The 21,471-nt window shown below is 44.2% G+C and overlaps 1 protein-coding gene across 8 annotated transcripts in view; it reads right to left on the bottom strand.

Annotated features, from left to right (window-relative positions):
* The window catches only part of ENOX1 (ecto-NOX disulfide-thiol exchanger 1), a 294,079-nt gene that overhangs the window by 44,959 nt on the left and 227,649 nt on the right, over nucleotides 1-21,471 (bottom strand). For 7 of the 8 annotated variants that reach the window (XM_081206405.1, XM_081206409.1, XM_081206411.1 and 4 more), the window contains 2 exons: nucleotides 17,110-17,216; nucleotides 10,759-10,879 (listed from right to left, as the gene is read on the bottom strand). The exons of the other annotated variant lie outside the window; for it this stretch is intronic. In XM_081206405.1, the coding sequence (XP_081062531.1) occupies nucleotides 10,759-10,879; nucleotides 17,110-17,216 (228 nt within the window). The remainder of the gene's footprint in view (nucleotides 1-10,758; nucleotides 10,880-17,109; nucleotides 17,217-21,471) is intronic. 8 annotated transcript variants of the gene reach the window in all.

The raw sequence follows: 21,471 nt of genomic DNA, 5'->3' as shown, positions 1-21,471 counted from the left end.
CTACTCTCTTTCTTCAGTGGTTTCCAAACTTTTTTCAAAGAGGGCCAGATTTGATGAAGTGAAGGGCCGTGAGGGCTGACAACCAAAGTTGTTGACCTTTTTTTTATTATTTAAGATTGAAGTTGTGGAGATTTGGGGGGGGGGGATTTTACCCCAGGATATAAACTGCCACAGTGGCCAGATTAAACCAACCACACTAGGCCCCCGAAACAGACTTTGGATATGCCTGCTTTAGGATCTCAAACTCTATAATTTAATATTCATCTATCCCCCAGTTATCACATATGTTTCCTCTTCTACCCTCATTTTCTCTGTCAGTTCTTCTTAGAGCAGAACCTTTAAAAATAAATAAATAGCCAAGTCTCTTTCTCTTTCTTTAACCTTCTGAACCAGAACATTGTCTCCAACCTGTGAGCTCCCTGAAAATCAATCCATCAATCTCTGTTATTTACAGTCGATGAATAATTTCCCTTGAGTAATTTTTGAGCCATTTGCTGGATTAAAGTCTGCTCTACCCATGTAAGCTCCCGGCACAATGCAAAACCTAACTGGGCAGGGTTATAAATCATATGGGGAGCCCAATGAGGAGAACAGGTTCCCAGTAAAACTCCTCCAGTTACCCTTCCAACTCATGGAAGTTGATGGGGCTGAGCAATGGGAATGCAGTGGGAGAGAACATGCCTTGCCCTCTGCCTCATTTAGTTCTAAGGGGTGGGGTGGGGTAGGGCAGGTAAATGCCTGAACAGGGCTTAGCTACTGACAGGGCCTACAGCACTTCCCTTTCCTGAAGGGGACACCTGGGGCAGCCTCCTCCCACCCCACAGAAAAGAGGAGGTTCTAGAAGGCCTTTGCTCTAGCCTGGAACACCAGCTGGCAACTGGTGATGGGACTGGATATGGGTGCATGAACTGATGTTCTCCCTGCATGTGGCTGGAGGTCTCAGAACTTCTCTGGGGAAGAACGGAGAACCCAAGTCCCTGTCTTAGATATCTATGCCTGGGCTGGACCACATCAGACTGTGGTCTGAAGTAGTACAACTAGGGATGGTTGAAGAGGAGGTTGTTTGGTCCCAGACTGAGCCATGTCCACCAGCCTCTTCAAACATTGAAACTTTTAACAGTAGGAGGTTCAATATCGTATTGAGATGCTTGACCATCTTGGCTGTGAGTCCTGGAAGTTCCATTTTCCCATGGGCTCTGACTGACTTCAGCTGCCAAAGCTGAGGCTGCTGAACAGACTCTTGGACTGGGGTATTTTTAGGGGCGGGGGTCATTGTGTACTTTTTGGTGCATTTTATTTATTGTTTGTGACTACTTTTGTGATTCCATGATCACTGCAGATGGTGACAGCAGCCATGAAATTAAAAGACGCCTGCTTCTTGGGAGAAAAGCAATGACAAACCTAGACAGCATCTTAAAAAGCAGAGACATCACCTTGCCAACAAAGGTCCGCATACCGTATTTTTCGCTCTATAACACGCAGATTTTTTCTCCTAAAAAGGAAGGGGAAATGTCTGTGCGTGTTATGCAGCGAATGTGTGGTCCCTGGAGCCGAAAAATGAGGCAAAAATCAAACCGCGCTTCAGGGAGAAGGGAGCTCCGTGAGAGAGGAAGTGGCAGCTTTCCTGCATTCTGCCTCAGGGTCTTACTGCCCACCCGCTCTGTTTCGTTGCTGTGTTTGCTCAAACGGAACAAAGAGCAGGGAAAGCCCCTCCCCTCCAGGCAAGAAGAGAGGAAAGGAAAGGAGCGTCCCTCCTTCTATCCTCTCCCTGCTCCGGAGGGAACAATGTTTGTGAAGGGAAGAGAGATTACAGGTTCGGCTTAAAATTCTGATTTGACTTCCTGCTTTTTGTTTTTGGAGACACACAGCATTCAAATATGCTTTCTTCCATTTAAAAGGATGAAATCCTTAAACAGTGTTTTGCCTGTAAATTCATGCGATCTGGAAGATTACAGTGTCTGTACCTCTTAAGGGATGGCAAAGCTTAGGTTTCGCTGCTAAATAGTTCTTAATGCAGTTAAAATGCTTTCTTCTGTCATGCTGGTGGGAGGGAGAGGGAGAGGGGGAGAGAGAGAGAGAGAGAGAGAGCACGCTGGCTGGCTTGTGTGGGTGGGTGGGGGGAAACTTTTGCCTTCCTTTCCTCACGTTATAGCCCTCTCCTGCATTCTTAGCCTTCTGTGTTTTTCCTTCCCTCCCCACTTAAAATGTGGTTACAAAGCATGGATCCACATGGATCCTCAGGATCTTTGCATTGGGTCACCCCAAATTCACCATCAGAGCACACAGCATGTCCATGGCTACAGCCTGCCCCCCCCCCAAATCACACACCCATTGTTGCCTGGGGCTGCAATGGTGCAAAAACGTGGTTACAAAGCATGGATCCACATGGATCCTCAGGATCTTTGCATTGGGTCAGCCAAAATTCACCATCAGAGCACATAGCATGTCCATGGCTACAGCCTGTCCCCCCCCCAAAAAAAAATCACGTACCCACTGTTGCCTGGGGCTGCAATGGTGCAAAAACGTGGTTACAAAGCATGGATCCTCAGGATCTTTGCATTGGGTCAGCCAAAGTTCACCATCAGAGCACATAGCATGTCCATGGCTACAGCCTGCCCCCCCAAAAAATCACGCACCCACTGTTGCCTGGGGCTGCAATGGTGCAAAAACGTGGTTACAAAGCATGGATCCACAGGGATTCTCAGGATTTTTGCATTGGGTCACCCCAAATTCACCATCAGATCACATGTCTGTGGCCACAGCATGAAGCACAAAAATGATACGTCCACTGTTTCATTCAGAATATTTTTTCCCTTGTTTTCCTCCTCTAAAAACGATGTGCGTGTTATGGTCAGGTGCGTGTTATAGAGCGAAAAATATGGTAGTTAAAGCTATGGTTTTCCCAGTAGTGATGTATGGAAGTGAGAGCTGGACCATAAAGAAGGTTGATCGCCAAAGAATTGATGCTTTTGAATTATGGTGCTGGAGGAGACTCTTGAGAGTCCCATGGACAGGAGTGCCTGGCGTGCTCTGGTCCATGGGGTCACGAAGAGTCAGACACGAATAAACAACTAAACAACACCACTTTTGCGATGTTTGTAATTTTTTCAGATTGTAAGTCACCTTGAACGTGGTTTGAAGTATGGAAAGGCGGCATGCAAATAAAATGATGCACGATGCATGGTGTTGGCAAGAAATCATCCAAGATGAAGGACCAAGGTTCAAGAGTCCAAGATTAGTAGCCAGAGTACAAATCTAAGCAGGCTGGACCCTGCATGTTTTAGATTGTATTCTCTGTTGTGTTCCATGGGGAGGAACCACAAACATAAAATACACATGTCCTATAGAAAGTCACAGGTTCAGTCCTTGGCATATCCAGGTGAAGGAATCTCAGAAAGCATACTCAGGAATCAAAAGTTTTGTGTCTCTTTTGCACGTAATGTATACTTCTTTGTGCATTCTGCAATTTCCTGGGAAAGACCCCTCATTTCAGATCTTGGAGAGCTGTGCCATTCAGGAGACATTACAGTGGTGCCTCGCAAGACGAAATTAATTCGTTCCACGAGTTTTGTCGTCTTGCGATTGTTTTCGTCTTGCGAAGCACGGTGTCGGGAAAGTTTTGGAAAAGCTTCAAAAGTCACCAAAGTCTTTAAAAACCTCAAAAAAGGCTACCACACCGCGTTCTATGAGTTGCTCCTCAAAGTCAAGTCGCAACTGTATTAACGGTGTTAAGAAAAAGGAAACAAACTTGCAAGACGTTTCTGTCTTGCGAAGCAAGCCCATAGGGAAAATCGTCTTGCGAAGCAGCTCAAAAAACAAAAAACCCTTTCGTCTTGCGAGTTTTTTGTCTTGCGAGGCATTCGTCTTGCGAGGTACATGCCAGTAGAACTCAGCCTAAGGCAGCCTCATACATTCACCCCACTCTTTGTGGACGGGCCCATCTCTCTCTCTCTCTCTCTCTCTCTCTCTCTCTCTCTCTCTCCCTCTGCTGTCAGTGAACCAAGTAGAAAAGGTAGTGTGGCCTATAGTTAGGTCTAAGCCAGATGCCCCTTCGTTTAATAAAAGGCTAATGCAACCGTGCTGAACAGCAGAAATGAAAAAAAACAAACCCCACATATCTACTTATGATGCTGGCCAAGGAAGAAACTTGGCTTCCTTAATACAGTGAAAAAATTAGGGGTGATGCAGTTATCATCTGACATTTGTGACCCAAACATAGCATACGAAAATGAATTAAATTATGTAAAGTCGTGCCTCTATTTAGGGAAAATACCCCACACAAATACATTACGTCAGGGGATTTATTATTACTGTTATTGCAAAACTCATACAATTTTTTTCTGTCGACTTTGAACGGATGATGATTTGTTGATACCTGCATGTAGCCACTTTTCACCCGACAGCCAAGCTCTAAACATAATAAAATAACCCAGGGCTTATCCCAAAATATTTGACAGTGGTCAAGCAAGTTCGTGGCCAGTGATGCTCTTGGTTCTTCATTTTGTGGCCTTCTGTTAGAAAATACAACCCCCCCCCCCAATTTAATACCATTTTTCTGCTAAAGCATTTCACTTATTGGAGCTGTAATAGGCGACCTCCGTGTGCCTCTGCTACATTAGGAACATAAGAATACTACCCTTCTACGACATGGGAAATTAGAAATATATCCTAGGGGTAAAAATCTTTCCAGCTAGCTGCCTGCACACAGCTGCACTTCAATAATTCTTAAAATTACTTTCAGGGTCTCTTACTTCCAGATCTTTGCTCTCAGTGCCAAAAGGTAGAGGAGCGAGATCCTACAAGATGGTATTTGAGCTACAGTTTTTATGGTTAGCATGAGTTTCTTCCTTCCAGAATAATTGCTTCTGTAGCCAGGCCTTAATTTTCCCTTTTTATACAAATTAATTTGGTCGGCGGCCCATTCTTTTCTCTTTCTCTTTTTAAACAAAGTCTTCTATGCAAGCAGCCACTTTTGTTTTTCATTCCACTCTCTATCAGCAGCAATGCAAATGAGGCAGAATTTCTGTTATAACAATCACCATTTTAGCTAAGTACATGCCGTTGGTGAAAATGAAAAAAGACAAATGGGATGTTTTCCCTCTGGGAATCACCTCTGACTTGCAGCTCCAAACCTACAAATGAATACCCTTAGCTCTGTAGAAGCTGCTGCATTGTGGGCACACTTTGGAAACCCACCCACAAAAAAATATCCAATCCGCGGCTGCTAAATCAGGACCAACTATTTATGAATGTCTGTTCTGCAAACCAGATGGCTCCATGTGCAATGAAAGAAAGCAAATCTAGAAAGAATGGTCAACTGGGTTGTCGTCCCCCCAAATAGATGAATGCACCCCAAATAGCCCATTGTTACGGCACATTAACTCGCTTTTTCTACACAAACACAAATGATATTTTACCTGGCATTCTTTATGCCTTTACTATGGTAAGGACTGTTCCGTTGTTGCAGACAAGATAATCCCTGTCATTTCCACAATGGAACAAGTCCCACCTTTTGTGTCACTTTCAAAGGGAGACACATGCATGCAGATATGTAGAAGACAGTTGTCTGGCAGCAGCTACAGCTATACGTGGCCCCCAGAGTTTGGGTTTCCAAGGGTAACACAGAGATCTCTCCTCCTCCAAATAAAATTACAGAAGAGACATGTTGGCAAGCTGGGAGACCTGACTTGTTCCTGTCTTGGGTGAAATGGCCTCAAAGCTAAAGGTAAAGGGACCCCTGACCATTAGGTCCAGTCGTGGCCGACTCTGGGGTTGCGGCGCTCATCTCACTATTGGCCAAGGGAGCCAGCGTACAGCTTCTGGGTCATGTGGCAAGCATGACTAAGCCGCTTCTGGCAAACCAGAGCAGCGCACGGAAATGCCGTTTACCTTCCCACCGGAGCAGTACCTATTTATCTACTTGCACTTTGACGTGCTTTCGAACTGCTCGGTTGGCAGGAGCAGGGACCGAGCAACGGGAGCTCACCCCGTCGCAGGGATTAGAACCACCGACCTTCTGATCAGCAAGTCCTAGGCTCTGTGGTTTAACCCACAGTGCCACCCGCGTCCCGAAATGGCCTTAGGCCAACCTAAATAGCTGTCCTAGGTCTAGATTAGTGACCCAGCACAGAACAGGTACCTGAATCTTTAAGTAAATCAGTCAAGGACCAGTAAAGGTTAACTGTGTGGCATAATAACAAACAAGGTGATATGAACTGAAAGAGAAAACCAAGAACTCTGCCATGAAAGGAGCTGCAAACACGTTGCCCAATGAAGGACAAGTCCTTACAGAAAAGATGTCCACACCATGAACTGCTTGCATGATGCCCTAGAAATGCTCATGCAGAATGAATATGAAATCTACATTCTAAATATAGTTCTTCTAGCACCACACTCACAGCCCATTTGGGTCAGACATTCAACCTTTGCTTGAAGCCGAAGAGAAACCAGTTTGTGGCCAGAAAGGGTGTGCACAGGTCTTACTGGAAGGGCCTTGTGACAACCGAGAAGCAGCCTTCTCCCAATTACCTCGTGGATATTTTCAAACATATAAAACTCTTTGAAGAATAAGAATGATAAGCTATTTAAAAAGAGAGGGGAAATGTGACTAGCTTGCCTGAAACATGGAGGGAAAGGGGGTTCAGGAGATCAGCATCAGTTACGGACTTTGGGGTCTCCAATTTCAGTGGTGTCCTGTGCAATGCCAAAATCCGGTGTCCCTTACATCTCACCTTCCATTCTATATCATAGTTGCAACGCTCCCTGAGATGCCCCCAAGGCTCTGCACCTAGCGCAACTGAAGACAGAAGGTGAGTCCATAGGGGGAAAGATATAGCCTCTTTCTTGCTCTCCCCCAACCACAAACAACAATTTATTATTTATACCCCATCCACCTGGCTGGGTTTCCCCAGCCACTCTGGGCGGCTCCCAACAGAATATTAAAAACACGATAGGGAACATAAGCTGTGTGAGAGATAACAAAGGACTTTAGGATCTCATCCAATAAACCTGTGTTCCATGTGGTAATAAGATGTGGCAAACAGCTGTTAGGATTGTCAATGCCTAAGAGCAAATTCAGTTGGGGGCGACAGTTATCACGTAATAATGTGACAAACTTGTCTCAGTTGACTGGTAAAACCACAAGCTGTTGTGATCAGATAATAAATCTCAAGATTCGATACAAGATGATAGTACTGCAGAACACGTTATGATATGATTTACTCAGAGATGGGATTCCTCAGGTTCTTCTGAACTGAGGTCCAGGTTCCCAGTTCCGTTTGGGTCTACATTTTTCTGTTATCATCAGTTAGGATTTCAACTTTACAAATTTAGAGAAGGTGCGGCATGGAGATGATTCGTGCGTGGTGCCCAGGGGATTAGGAAAAAACCTAAACTCAGTTGTAGGAGATCCCTGAACTGCAGCAATACAGCATAATATTTTTATCATGCCTGAATATTCTTCTGTAGTTAGTTCTACAATGAATATAATCCCATACTTATTTTGTTTCTGCTTGCTTAGGAAGAGCAATTTTGCTCTCACTTTTTAAAAAAATATAGTTTTGTTCTGCTTCTCTCCTAGAATATGAAGTGACTGCAAGTATAAAATTAAAAATGAATTCAATTTGAGCGATATGGATGTACCTCAGAATTAGAGACCTGTCAAATATACAGTTAAGCTTCTCTTAGGGCTCATTCCAGGTCCGTGTCTGAGCATTTCTTCTTCATCTTCTGCCACTATCATCTCCGGGAAAATCTGCATTTTACTGCTGAATCAGAGCAAACAGCAATCAGGTTTCCGGCGGGCTGCCAACAGGAAAGCAGCAAGGCAAAAAAGAAAAATCTGCTTGGACACAGACCTGGAAATCCTGGACCTGTGCCTAGAAAGGGCGACACAAAAGGAAGTGTGGATGAGCTCTAATGGTAAAGCGTGTTCTCCATAAAATGAGAGTGCGTGTTGCAGTGTGGGCCGCCAAGCCAGCCCTCTGTTGCCAGACAGGTTAATGGGTATTGCCTGGCGCAACGATTGGCTGACCGGGTTGCTGGGGCAAATTGCATGTAACAAATTGGGTGGGTGGGGCCATAGTCTTTAAATATTGAGGCACTCTGTCTTTTGCTTTCTCTTTCGCAGAGTGCATCGGATCACTCACCCGCCCGCCCGCCCGCCCTGTGTTCCAGTTGACCTTGCTTTGCCTGTCATGGGGTCGTCTGCCTTGGGGCAGGGGCCTAGTAGGAATTTTGCCATTTGGTTGATTGGCTGGTGCCACTTGGTTTTTGCCTTCTACTTAGCAATTTGTCACAACTTGTAAGGTTGCGGTTAGGCATTGGTTATAAAAATTGGTGGTGGAGGGGTCAGGATAGGCTGTGCCTGCCCCTCCAATGGTGCTGGAAGGGAATTCCGTTAAAGGAATCCTGGGGCTTGTCACGATTTCGTCCAATCCCTGAAATGGGACCAGGGCCGGCAAGCCTTGGGGAGCTGGTTGGGTGAGCGGTGAGGGACTGTCACTCAGCTCAACTGATCCCCAACATTGTTTTCCCTTCACTGGCGTCCGATGGAGTTCGGAATGTCAGTTCTGTCCCAGGCGGGGGGACAGATAGTCATAACCAATGTCTAAGCAACCACTCACAGATTTTGTATTTTAATAAAGTTGTGGCCAAAATAATAATAATAATAATAATAATAATAATAATAATAATAATAATAATAATAATATTTATACCCCGCCCATCTGGCTGAGCCTCCCCAGCCACTCTGGGTGGCTTCCAAAAGAATATTAAAATACTGTGATACATCAAACATTAAAAGCTTCCCTAAACAGGGCTGCCTTCAGATGTCTTCTAAAAGTCTGGTAGTTGTTGTTCTCTTTGACATCTGGTGGGAGGGCGTTTCACAGGGCGGGTGCCACTACCGAGAAGGCCCTCTGCCTGGTTCCCTGTAACTTGGCTTCTCGCAGCGAGGGAGTGCCCAAAACCTTAAACTAAAATTACGTGTGATTTGTGAATTATTTCTGAGGGGTGGCTTGGGGACCTTGACACGCAACTAGGGGAAACAAAAATATAATTTGCTATCTAGGTTTGAAATCTTGGTCATAAAGGAACCAGGCCAAGCAGGCTTCTCTCACATCTGCTTTCAGCTCCCTTAACTTGGTGAGCCAAGTATGTTTTAAACTAAGGGATAGTATTTATTTAGTTTAAATAAAAGTGGGAATCAAGTGATAACTTTCCAATGGGCACTTGCTGTTCTTAACCATGTCACCACCATGGATGCCATGCCAAGGGCATGGATTTCAGGTGGGAAATGCAGGGTTGTTGTTGTTGTTGTTGTTGTTGTTGTTGTTGTTGTTGTTGTTATTGTTATTATTATTATTATTATTATTAGAATCTATATACCTGCTGAGTTAAGATGTTCTCTGAAAAGCCCTGGGCAAATCTCAAACTCTCTGCTTAATCTACTTACAGAAGTATTAGAAGACTAATGTTCTTCCTAGGAAAGACTAAATGCAAACAACAGAAAATGAATCAGAAAGGCAAAAAACACTGGAAAAACCCCACCCACCCCAAAACTCAACACCCACCCCAGCACAACTACCCAACTGCAGGCATAAGATGCCGGTGGAGATTGCATTGCACGTGAGCCTCAAATGAATGTCTCATTGGAGATTGTTTTTCATTTCGCAAGTTTCAATTGTTGTTTTTAAGCAACAGTGCAATGCCTTGTTTTGCAGGGCCATCCTAAAATGATTGTGCAGAGTGATATATATGCGGATAGGGAGGGAGCAATTCGGGAAGGGGTGTGCCAAAATCTCTCCCATGCTTAGCCAGCGTGCCATGGGACAATGACTTGAGAACCGGGTTCGCGTCTCCGCTCCTCCACATGCAGCTGCTGGGTGACCTTGGGCCAGTCACACTTCTCTGAAGTCTCTCAGCCCCACTCACCTCACAGAGTGTTTGTTGTGGGGGAGGAAGGGAAAGGAGAATGTGAGCCGCTTTGAGACTCCTTAAAGGGAGTGAAAGGTGGGATATCAAATCCAAACTCTTTTACTTAAGGCCTCCCAGAGACTCACTGTTTACTGGCACAACCTCAACGCTCTCCCTTTGGGGGCCTCCCAGTGTTAGAACTCTAATATTGGCTAGTCCAGAACTTGAGAGGAGGTCGTAGGAAGGGAGGCTCTGACATCAGAGAGAGAGATCCAATGTGTCCTAAGGCCACCCTCCTAGGGATCACAGAACTGCACTTCTGGACACATCACATATATAGCCCAGCTCTGATTTGAAGGCACAAAATCACTTTCTGGCAAGGAATTGTCTTTTAGGGTAGAAAGTTGGAAGGCTCAGTATTGATGCAACTCTCCCAAGTCGTTAAGCTGATAACAGGGCAAATGTGCAGGAACCTGAGGAACGATTACCATTAAGGCACTTCCCACAAACATTTCCTCACCAATCAATAGGCTGTCCCAGAGTCCATTTTCTACTTTGCCCTCCTCTTAATTAGCTATATAATCATGCACAAATGTTCTCAGAAAGTGGAATCCTTTACCTGTTGTTTCGGCAGACTTTTGCTGAGGGGTAAAAGTCTGGTGCCAGTTTGTACAGCTGAAATGTCAGAGTTTGACAAATACATTGTGTCCGTCATATTTTCTGGCCTGTGGAAGGTGCTGCTGGCTCCTCTCAACAGTATTAGCCCACCGCGATTGCAGCAGAAACAGCATTTACAATTTGAATAGATCATTTGATATTGCAAGAAACTGTTTGCAGCTTTACCTGATTCATCCACTCTTAGTTTTTTACTACTGAGATTGTCAGTGCTGTCCTCATCAGACATTTCCATTTCTTCCTCCCGCCGGATCCCCATGAGCTGTTCACTGTGAGCATTCCTGAGTTCCTAAAAATGACAAAGACCCAAACCTCACTTGGTGAGTTATACTGGTTTCTTGGACAGCTCATCGATTATAAACAGGACAAGACCCTTAAAAAAAACACAAAAAAACACTGAAGGATTTAAAAGTAATTTAGATTGAGACACACACATTGATATGTGGTTTTAAGTGGTAATTTTTCATGTTGTCATTTTATGTTTTGTAGTGTGAATTGGCAGTCAGCTAATTATATATTTTTTTCAAGGAGATATCAAAATGTTACATGAAACAATAATACATCTTAATATAAAAATCAATTATAACATAAACATATAAATACGTTTAAAGCACTTCAGTTAAATGATGAGTAAAAGCTATTTGAATAGTTTTCCTGCCACAAGTATATTGGGCACAAGCCAATCTCTTCAGAGTGACAGCTGATGGTCTGTGATGGGCATACACCAGGAGTGCCGTGGGAGGGAAAATTGCTCTATGCCAAATACTTTGCTGCAGTTTCAACTTTTGTTTGTTTGTTTGTGTGTGTGTGTGTGTGTGTGTGTGTGTGTGTGTGTGTGTGTTGTGCTTGTTCATAGTAACTGACTTTGCTGTCCATCAAACCAAAGGTTCTGGAATTCTGCACCAGAAATCTTAGGATCCTTGCCCAAATAACCAACAATTTGTTCCGAGTTATAAAAGAAGTTAAACAAGCACTGGTACCCAGAGTGGGAGAATTCCCACTACCTATTTAGTAAACTGTATCCTAGTCAAAGAACTGTAAACTGTATCCTAGTCAAACTGTATCATAGTTAAAGCCATGGTTTTCCCAGTAGTGATGTATGGAAGTGAGAGCTGGACCATAAAGAAGGCTGATCGCTGAAGAATTGATGCTTTTGAATTATGGTGCTGGAGGAGACTCTTGAGAGTCCCATGGACTGCAAGAAGATCAAACCTCTCCATTCTGAAGGAAATCAGCCCTGAGTGCTCACTGGAAGGACAGATCCTGAAGCTGAGGCTCCAATACTTTGGCCACCTCATGAGAAGAGAAGACTCCCTGGAAAAGACCCTGATGTTGGGAAAGATGGAGGGCACAAGAAGAAGGGGACGACAGAGGACGAGATGGTGGGACAGTGTTGTCGAAGCTACAAACATGAGTCTGACCAAACTGCGAGAGGCAGTGGAAGACAGGAGTGCCTGGCGTGCTCTGGTCCATGGGGTCACGAAGAGTCGGACACAACTAAACAACTAAACCACCACCACCACAACAACATCCTAGTCCTCCTGAAGCTTACAGACTTCAGATCTTTGGGATATTGTGACAGTTACCAGATTCTGTGTTGAATACTAGGGTCGTATTTGGTAGTTCTGAGCAATGTGAAAGTTTCCATTGTCTTTTGACAGTAGGTGCTCCAATAAGAGTTACTGCCTCACCTATTTTGTATGCTCTCCATACTGAGAAAGCAGGATCCCATCTTCCACATAATGGATCTCTAAAATTTTGTCCGTATCAGACAGATTATAGTGCACCGTAAGTAGAAAGATGGAGCCCCTAATCCTCTGCGGAAACGTGTGCATTTATGGAATAAATGTGAGGATGAACAGCCAATATTGCCGAAAGGGGTTGGAATAAATGCGGGATTGATTGAGCAGAGATGTTGCTGGGAGGAAAGGCTGGCAGGGAATGCAGTCAGCAAATGTATGGCTTTAGAAAAGCTCAGATCACTTTTGTTCTCACAGAAAAGCATAAGAGCATGTGTAATGGCTGCCTTCCTTAACAGCAGCAAAAGGAAGATTGAGGGAATTCTATTTTATCCTAATAATACTGTCAGGCGCAACACAAGGATGCAAGCCCAGTGATTAGTGTAGCGCTTTTCAGTCGGCAGACAGCTAATTTTTCTATCAACAAAGAGCCCAATTCCCACAGAGGTGGTCTGAAATCTTTGAAACAAGGAAGAGAAGTCACTTTCAGGGGATAAATGTTACCGAAAGAACATGCTATTTATTCGTTAATGAGAAGCTGAGAGAATTCCTCTGAGAGACGCACCCAGAGTTCATCAATAAATCTAACCCATTATAGCGAAGGTGTGAGTAGTAATCACCGCAAAGGCTCTGACGTGGATTGATGCATGTTTTACATAAAAATACCTGGATGTTGCAGAATGTTTCTGGCACTGTAAAAACAGCAAGTGGGGGGCCCAAGGCAGGGCTGGGCCAACTGTGGCCCCCCCAGCATGGCCAATAGTCAAGGATGTTGTTCAGCTGCAGTCTAGCAATATCTGGAGGGCAGCAGCTTAACTGTCTCTGCTGCGATGAACCACACTTGTATTCTAAGATGCACAAACAACAGTCAGAGAGAGTTGTGGAAGGGCCTTTTGGAATAATGCACCGATATCTGCATCGTGATAGGCATATTGTTAAGAATGGATGTTACCCTCATAGGGAACCAGATTCGTTAAGCGCTGGGTTCACATAACTACTCAAAGAATACTATGCACCCAAGAGGAATCAGTCTAGTGAAAATATGAAGCTGTCTTTACACTTAGACAAGTGATCCACTTAGGCAGGGCAGCCTACTCTGACTGGCAGAGTCTCAGACCATAGGCCTTTCTCAAATCTGCGGCCTATGAGCAGTTAAGTGGATAAGAAGGGGAGTGAATATTTTGTATGCAAAGGTTTGCCCTACTCCCGAGTTATGAGCCCTCCCCAAGGGGTTAACAAAATGAAGCTGCCTCATCCTGAATGAGAAAAAATGCTCCGTCTAACCCTATATTGTCTCCTCGGATGGCAGCAGCTTTCCAAAGTCTTATGTAAGGGTCTTTGCTGTTCAGAAATTATTTACGGTAACTAGAGATGCCAGGTTTTGAACCTGGAATTAGGTAAAGGTAAAGGGACCCCTGACAATTAGGTCCAGTCGTGACCAACTCTGGGGTTGTGGCGCTCATCTCGCTTTACTGGCCGAGGGAGCCGGCGTACAGCTTCTGGGTCATGTGGCCAGCATGACTAAACCGCTTCTGGCGAACCAGAGCAGCGCATGGAAATGCTGTTTACCTTCCCGCCAGCGCGGTACTTATTTATCTACTTGTACTTTGACGTTCTTTCGAACTGCTAGGTTGGCAGGAGCAGGGACCGAGCAATGGGAGCTCACCCCGTTGCGGGGATTCGAACCGCCAACCTTCTGATCGGCAAGTCCTAGGCTCTGTGGTTTAACCCGCGTCCCTGAACCTGGAATTACTTGCATGCAAATCATTTGCTCTACATCCCAGGTCAAAGGTATCCTGACAAAGAGGTTGGCATTTCCCTGCCACATAGCAAGCTCCTTTTACCACTGAGGGCCTGCTCAGTTGGTGATACGGTGTTTTGGGAAGGGACATACGACATGTCAAAAGTATGTCCTTGAACCCTAATCAATGCCAGGAAGAAGTCCAATTAGGAGGTAATATATGTGATGAAGTTAGAACAAAAATAAGGAATTATTTAATGCAGCCGAATACCAAAACAATATGCTGGCATCATATAATTCGAGGTGCTGAATCGAGACCAATGAAGGCTAGCTCCAGACCCCCCCCTGGCCTTCTGGCTGGGTTGTCAGCTGAGGACCATGCCAATTATGTGCCTGGGTGGAACAGCTGGCCACCAGATCGGACCATGAAACATTTATGTCAAAGAGAAAGAAGGGGAAAGCAAAGGGAACAGGGTCTCCTCTGAGACACCAGAAAGGCAAGGCATCACCTAAAAGAAACGTAAATATTGACTTGGAGAGATTGGCTGTGATGAAAAGATCCCACTGAGCAACTGGAAGGCAGTTTTGTTTGTTGGGCGAGGATCACCGCCCCACCTTTCTTCAAACTCCCAGTGCCCTCTGAAAAGCAGAACGTCAGAGATCGCTTCCGAGCAGAAGATAAACTACCAGCTTCCCAAGCATGCAAACCCAGCGGCTTTCTGCTCCTGCTGTGGGATCTATGGATCCAAACCACGGGCTCCTCCTAAGGTGCTATTCCAGCCCCCCAAAACTCTGTATTGCTTTCAGATAACACAGCAACAAAAGACAGGAGAATCATCATTGTTAACTAAGCAAAGATGTTTTGTAGATTTACATTACTCGAAAGACTTTTTCAGTGCATTTTGCCGCATGAAAAATTCGGATGCTAACAAATTAATTCCCTCTTGAATATTGCCAATGCAGCTAATATGTAAAGCAAACAAACTTCATAGTTTATATATCTGTGGCAGATTAGAAAAGCAACAACTAGCAGCTTCCAGATTAACAAAATCTGATGCCATTGTTGCCCCTTGTATGAATTCTTAGTGCTACCCTTGCTAATAAATCAAGGCTACCATTATATATGAAGGACCCCATTATGAGGAAGCCATTTGATATGCACCATAACAGCAGAGATAATAAGGGATCCGTTTATTCATTCGTTTGTTGCATCCACTGTTCAATTTAGCATTTGTTAATGGGCACTTAAAATGTTACCCAAATGATTTAGATCACAGCATAATCTTATTCCTTTTCAAGCTATAAACATGCAACACTTCTTTTACAAATATATTATAAAATAATTAAATAAATGCATCTTACCTTCTAAACTTTTTTGTTGTTAGGCAAGGAAACATTAAGAGGACTGTGATGTTAATAACTGACATGCTGAACTAACAGAGTGCTAAGCAAATTGATGTATACTATTCAAAAGATTTAAAGGAGAAGAAACAAACATGGTGGTACTTACTTTACCCCAAAAAAAGTCTCATAGCGTTCTATACTGAATTTAAAGCAAACGAAGCATGACCATTTAAACAAAGTTCTTGTCATGATGCTACTCCCAGGGAGCCCAGGAAAACAATGAGCAGACAGGCCAACCAGCTGAATTTTACTTAAGTGAACTAGTGCTACGCACAGCCTCTATTTCTGTGTATGGTCCTACCCAGTTTGCAGGTGTTTAATTAATTGATTGATTAGGAAAACTAACTTTAATTAGTTAGGAAAATTAGCTCTACCTTCTGGGACAGAGGAAACCCCCCCCAAACCAGTCAGCCTTTTTTTTTTTTTTTTTTTTTTTTGCAAGTTGGTTGGCAACCCTACTTGAAAACGGTAGCTGGGTTGTTGCAGAGAAAAAGAAGCTGGTCTCTCCTGTTACCTGGATGCTAGAAAATCTTGTTGCTTTCTAAGTTTGGAAAAAAAAAAAACCACCACAAAATATTTTAATGCAACCTTGCCAGGCTGCTTCTTAAAGAAACAACGTTTGGAATTTTCTATAGTATGAGGGTCGTGGGTGAACCTAAAATAGCTCCTTAGGTTGTGGCCAATGCAAATGATTTATTTTTATTTTGTCAAAAAATAAATGGGAGATGGGTCCTGTCAGGGGACTGCCACTGGAATGGGGGAGGGAGGCAGAGAGATACAGAGAGCCTCCGGTGATTCTGAGAAGCAGCTCTTCGTCCGGCAGTGGAGAAAGCCACACCTTCCCTGGAGCCAAGGGGGAGAGGGGTAGCCGGGTGAGGGGAGGGCTCGAGGGCTTGGCCAGGAGACACACATGCTGCTTCCATCACCCTGCTTGCGCAGAGGGGTGAAACATAAGGAGGGGAGGCAGAGATTTGGGGTGTCTAAGTTCTTATGCTGGGGGGGGACACCGGAAAGGGGCACTCCCGGAATCTGCAAGTGACTGAGACGGACATGAACTTTTGGGGTTTGCACTGTAAAGAGTTTGCACCAATAAAACCTGTAAAAGACAGGTCAGGGTTTTGCCTGATTACTCAAGAGCAACCACCCCCAGACCTGACAGGTCCTTCGTTTTGTCTAGACTGATTATTAAGAAATCTGGATATATCTCAACAGGAAAACCATTCTAATATGGAAAGGAATGAGAAATGAGAAAACTGTTTTGTCCCAACACTTTTCAGTAATAGAATAAAATTTCAATATACCTGTAAATTATGGGCAGAGATAAAGCAATAATTTTAAAGTGGCCTGGCTAATTCCATCATTTCAGTGTTTTGGTGTGGTAAATATGCTCCTCCAGGCAGTTCAGACTTCTTGGAGGAAATAAAACTGTAGTTTTATTTCAACTTACATCGTTACAGAGGTGAACGGGACCCACAGATACTCTCTCAAGAGGTTGTCTAGCCAGTTCTGAATTGCTTTTCTCTAAAATTGCAGCAACTAGATATTGCTGAATGCAACACAACCAACTGGAGACAAACTTGCTCCCCCACTTGCTTTAGTCCAGGCTATGAGATAAAAGAGAAGAAATTCACCCACCTCAGAGTGCTTTCGCCAAATGTCTATGTTCTTGCGCTGAGCTTTCGAGAAATGGTCCCAAGCTTTTTGTCTGGTGGAGGCGTTGAAAACGGCCACAATCTGCTCAACTTTGGTGAACAAGGAAGTCAAACAAGACAAGCAATTTATGTTGTGAGCACTAGAGAAAGGCAAAAGCAAAGACACTAGGAGTCTATGGATGATGTCACTGCTGATACGACATCACCAATATCCATCCAATCAAGTGTCTTTCTGTACTTACATTTCAGAATTGTTGGAGGTGTCCCCCTTCATGTCTGTCTCCATAACTTAAGTCTACACAAATTGTACACAGATTACTGAAAGATAAGTATGCATTTTCTCTGACTATACTCTAAACAGATGTTGTCCAGGCTGCCGCCTGAGCCTAGGCCACAGAAACCACCTCGTGACATCACCTCTCACCTGGAAGTTACCTGTCCATTTAAAAAACGGCTTCTCACTTTTTGTGAGCATCTTACTTAACACAGGAACCAAAGTGATCATTCCACACAACGAAGCTGCACAATGCAGGCACTATGAGTTGGATTTAGGGCTACACAGATCCATTAAGAGTTAAACATGAGGGATATTTGCAGACACGGGGACAGCAGAGCTTTCAAATCCTATTTTAATTTTCCAGAGAAGAAACGTTGTGACTGCCAAGCAAATGTGCTGCTGCAAATCAAATTCTGGAATGTCAAACCTGACAGCCAGGGGAGCAAAATGATCTCACGGACAAAACTGTGAGTTGCCCTGGGACTTCGGAAGAGAGGTGAAAGACACTCTGGCTTCTCCCACCAACCGGGAAAGTTGCATCCCTCCCTCTTCCAGGAAGAACCTTATAGCAATAGGAAGACTACCTGTAGCTGCAGCCATTGGTCAAATGACTCCCCATCTGCTGCAGCTAGAAAGAAGGCTCTGCTCCAATTGTCAGTTGCCTGGAGCTGCAGGGAAGCACAGTCTGACCAGGGCATGGAGGGCTCCTGGGAGACTTAACCCCTGTTTCCCAAGAAGAACACCAGTAGCAAAGGGGAGACCAACCTGGCTCCATCCATTGGCCAGTGAAGAAGCAGAAATTCCTGCTCACCCCTTCCCAACAGGTGGACGGAGTTTGCGGCCTCACCCACCAGGTAACTGTGGGCTTGGCCAGCCCCTGCATGGCGCGCCAATGGGAGAAGTCTGGCCTCATCCATTGGTCAAGGTGTTGCTGGGTAGCTTTTAGCTTTGCTGCAATGCGTTGCAAGCAGTCTAGGAGATAATTTGATTGCAACACGGAGTAAAAAAACAAAAAACAAAAAGCAACACTTTCCAGTGTTTGGTACAGTGCATTTAGCTGCTTTAGTGGCCTGTATTTATTTCACAGCTTTATTGAATTAAACTGGAAGTATAGGAAAATGTGGAAAGGTTGTCATTAAGGGATCTAGTTTATTAACAAGGAGATTTAGATTCCAGACATAATTCTGTTTTGTCTATCATAAGTGCAAAGAGCACTAAACTTAATCAACAATCTGTGTGTAATTAATTAGTGACAGAAGATTCAAGCAGAAAATATTCCTGAAGATGCAAGGAAATGATATTCTACCATTTTCCGACCGGAAATGTTCAAGTTGGAACATTATGATTCTTCTGCTGAAACCCTTGAACTTTGAAGTTTCTGATTATGAAAATGGCTGAGAGCTCTTTTCTACAGGTGTTAGAATTAATTATAAATACTTCTGTGATCACTCAAAGATTTCAATGCATGAAAGTAGAAAAATAAAATACTGCAGTATTTTAATTACCATAGACAGATGGTTGTTTCCATGTTTGCCCTGAAGAGAGTTGCTTGGCAATATGTAGTGGCCAAACTTCTGGTTGTGAAAAAAATATGCAATTTTTTCTAATGAAACTAGAATAGTCATCTGCTGAAAAGACAACCCACTAATTCTCAGCTCTGCAGAGAGCAATTTTTAATGCAAATATTAGTGAGTTCCACTATCTGTGAGAAGTAACTACAAATAGTACTGACCCCACACTATGGAGCTGAATTTAAAATTGGATACCTTGCCTTACCGTATAGAAATGTGCAATTCAACCCATGCCTCAGGCACTAGACCAAAAGAAATTCATTTTTCCCAATTTTTCATATATTAGGATAAACCAACCACAAATCAAACCTTACACAGAATTTTTCAAAAAAATAAAATCATGTGAAAAGGAATTCATTTATGACACATTTTGTCAAATACGAAGTGTGAATTTAAATGCTGAACAAGCATAAGATTACATGTACTTCCACCCGCACTTCTAAGAGGAATGGCCTCTTAGAAGTGAGCCCTACTGACTTCAGTGAGACTTGCTCCATGGAAGCAGCACTTCTGTACTCACAGAATTTTGTATGGAGCTTAAGCCATGTCCTTTACAACCTGGTTTGGAATTGCCTTCAGGCATGTCAAACATGTTACATGAAACTCAGTGAAGCAAGAGTTCACTGGGAGTCATTCTGGACTCACAGCTGTCCATGGAGGCACAGGTCAAATCCGTGTCCAGGGCAGCTGTTTACCAGCTCCATCTGGTACGCAGGCTGAGACCCTATCTGATTGCGGACTGCCTCGCCAGAGTGGTGCATGCTCCGGTTATCTCCCGCTTGGACTACTGCAATGCACTCTACGTGGGGCTATCTTTGAAGGTGACCCAGAAACCAATCCAGAATGCGGCAGCTAGACTGGTGACTGGGAGCGGCCACCGAGGCCATATAACACCGGTCTTGAAAGACCTACATTGGCTCCCAGTACGTTTCCGAGCACAATTCAAAGTGTTGGTGCTGACCTTTAAAGCCCTAAACGGCCTCAGTCCAGTATATCTGAAGGATCGTCTCCACCCCCATCGTTCAGCCCGGACACTGAGGTCCAGCACCGAGGGCCTTCTGGCAGTTCCCTCACTGCGAGAAGCCAAGTTACAGGGGACCAGGCAGAGGGCCTTCTCGGTAGTGGTGCCCACCCTGTGGAACGCCCTCCCACCAGATGTCAAAGTGAACAACAACTACCAGACTTTTAGAAGACATCTGAAGGCAGCCCTGTTTAGGGAAGCTTTTAATGTTTGATGTATTACAGTATTTTAATATTTTTTGGGAAGCCGCCCAGAGTGGCTGGGGAAGCCCAGCTAGATGGGCGGGGTATAAATAATAAATTATTATTATTAGCTCTCTGATTTGGCGAATGATCAATTTCAAGTTCTGTAGCTGCGTCTAGCATCTTGCCAATGTTACCTGTTGGTGTGGAGGGCACAAACTAACCAGATCGGCTTATGACCAAGCTTGACCTCTACCCAATGCATGGCTCCACCTTCCCAGCCAGTGTAAACATTGGTAGAATCACCTCCAATGGCCTACAGGTGCTTATCAATGCCCTTCTTCGTGAAATCTACAAGATTATTGGCAATAACATCTGATGGTTTTTCTCCCTTTGAGCCTTTCTCTAGAGCAGCCTTTCTCAACCTGTGGGTCCCCAGATGTTGTTGGACTACAACTCCCATCACCCCTAGCTAGCAAGGCCAGAGCTCAGGGATGATGGGAGTTGGAGTCCAACAACATTTGGGGACCCACAGGGTGAGAACCGCTGCTCTAGAGGGAAGAGGTAGAGAGAGGTATCTTCCACCTGGCTCATAGCACACAGAACAATGCTGTTCTGAGATGATGTGCAGTCATCAAAGAAGATGCTGTCAACTTCATGCTTCTGACAAAGATCATCAAAGTCTTGATCCAGAGGTATCATAACTTTTTCTTGACTTTATTGTGATCAGCTACAAGTCTCTTGCCTTCTTCAGTGATCAAGCCAGCATCCATAAAGGGGGCTGTGATTACGGCAGCTGTAGCACGGAGGCCAACGCTATATCTGATGCTCTGCACAGCAACATTATGTATTTCTATTGCGTTGGCCTTTTTATGGAAGGCGTTCTTGGTTTTCCTAAAGCCAGTTCATAACTTCCGTCATTTCCATCTTGGGCATCAGCTATTTGTTCTTCATTTTCATGAGCATAGAAAATTATTTCATTTGATGGCACTGAAGCATCCTGCTTGCTTTCTTCTCTGCTTACATTCAGAAAGCCACCTTCTCCTGTCTTCTTGACGCTTGTGCTTTTTGACTTGTCTGTTACACTCTGGCAGGTCTGGCAAGCCAATCTGATGTGGAAACTGTCTTCTGGCCTTCAGTGAAAGCAAGTTCGTGTGTGTGTGTGCGCGCGTGTGCGCGCGCAACATGCAATTTAATATAAGATATGCATAATACATAAAAATAAAAAGTATTAATATATAAGATAACTGCAGGTACTTGGCAATCGTTTCTAATGATTTTTATGCAATTTTAC

This window comes from Podarcis bocagei (genome assembly GCF_964188305.1).
Source record: "Podarcis bocagei genome assembly, chromosome: 8".
Taxonomy (NCBI): Eukaryota; Metazoa; Chordata; class Lepidosauria; order Squamata; family Lacertidae; genus Podarcis; species Podarcis bocagei.
This window is presented reverse-complemented; position numbering and strand designations above follow the sequence as displayed.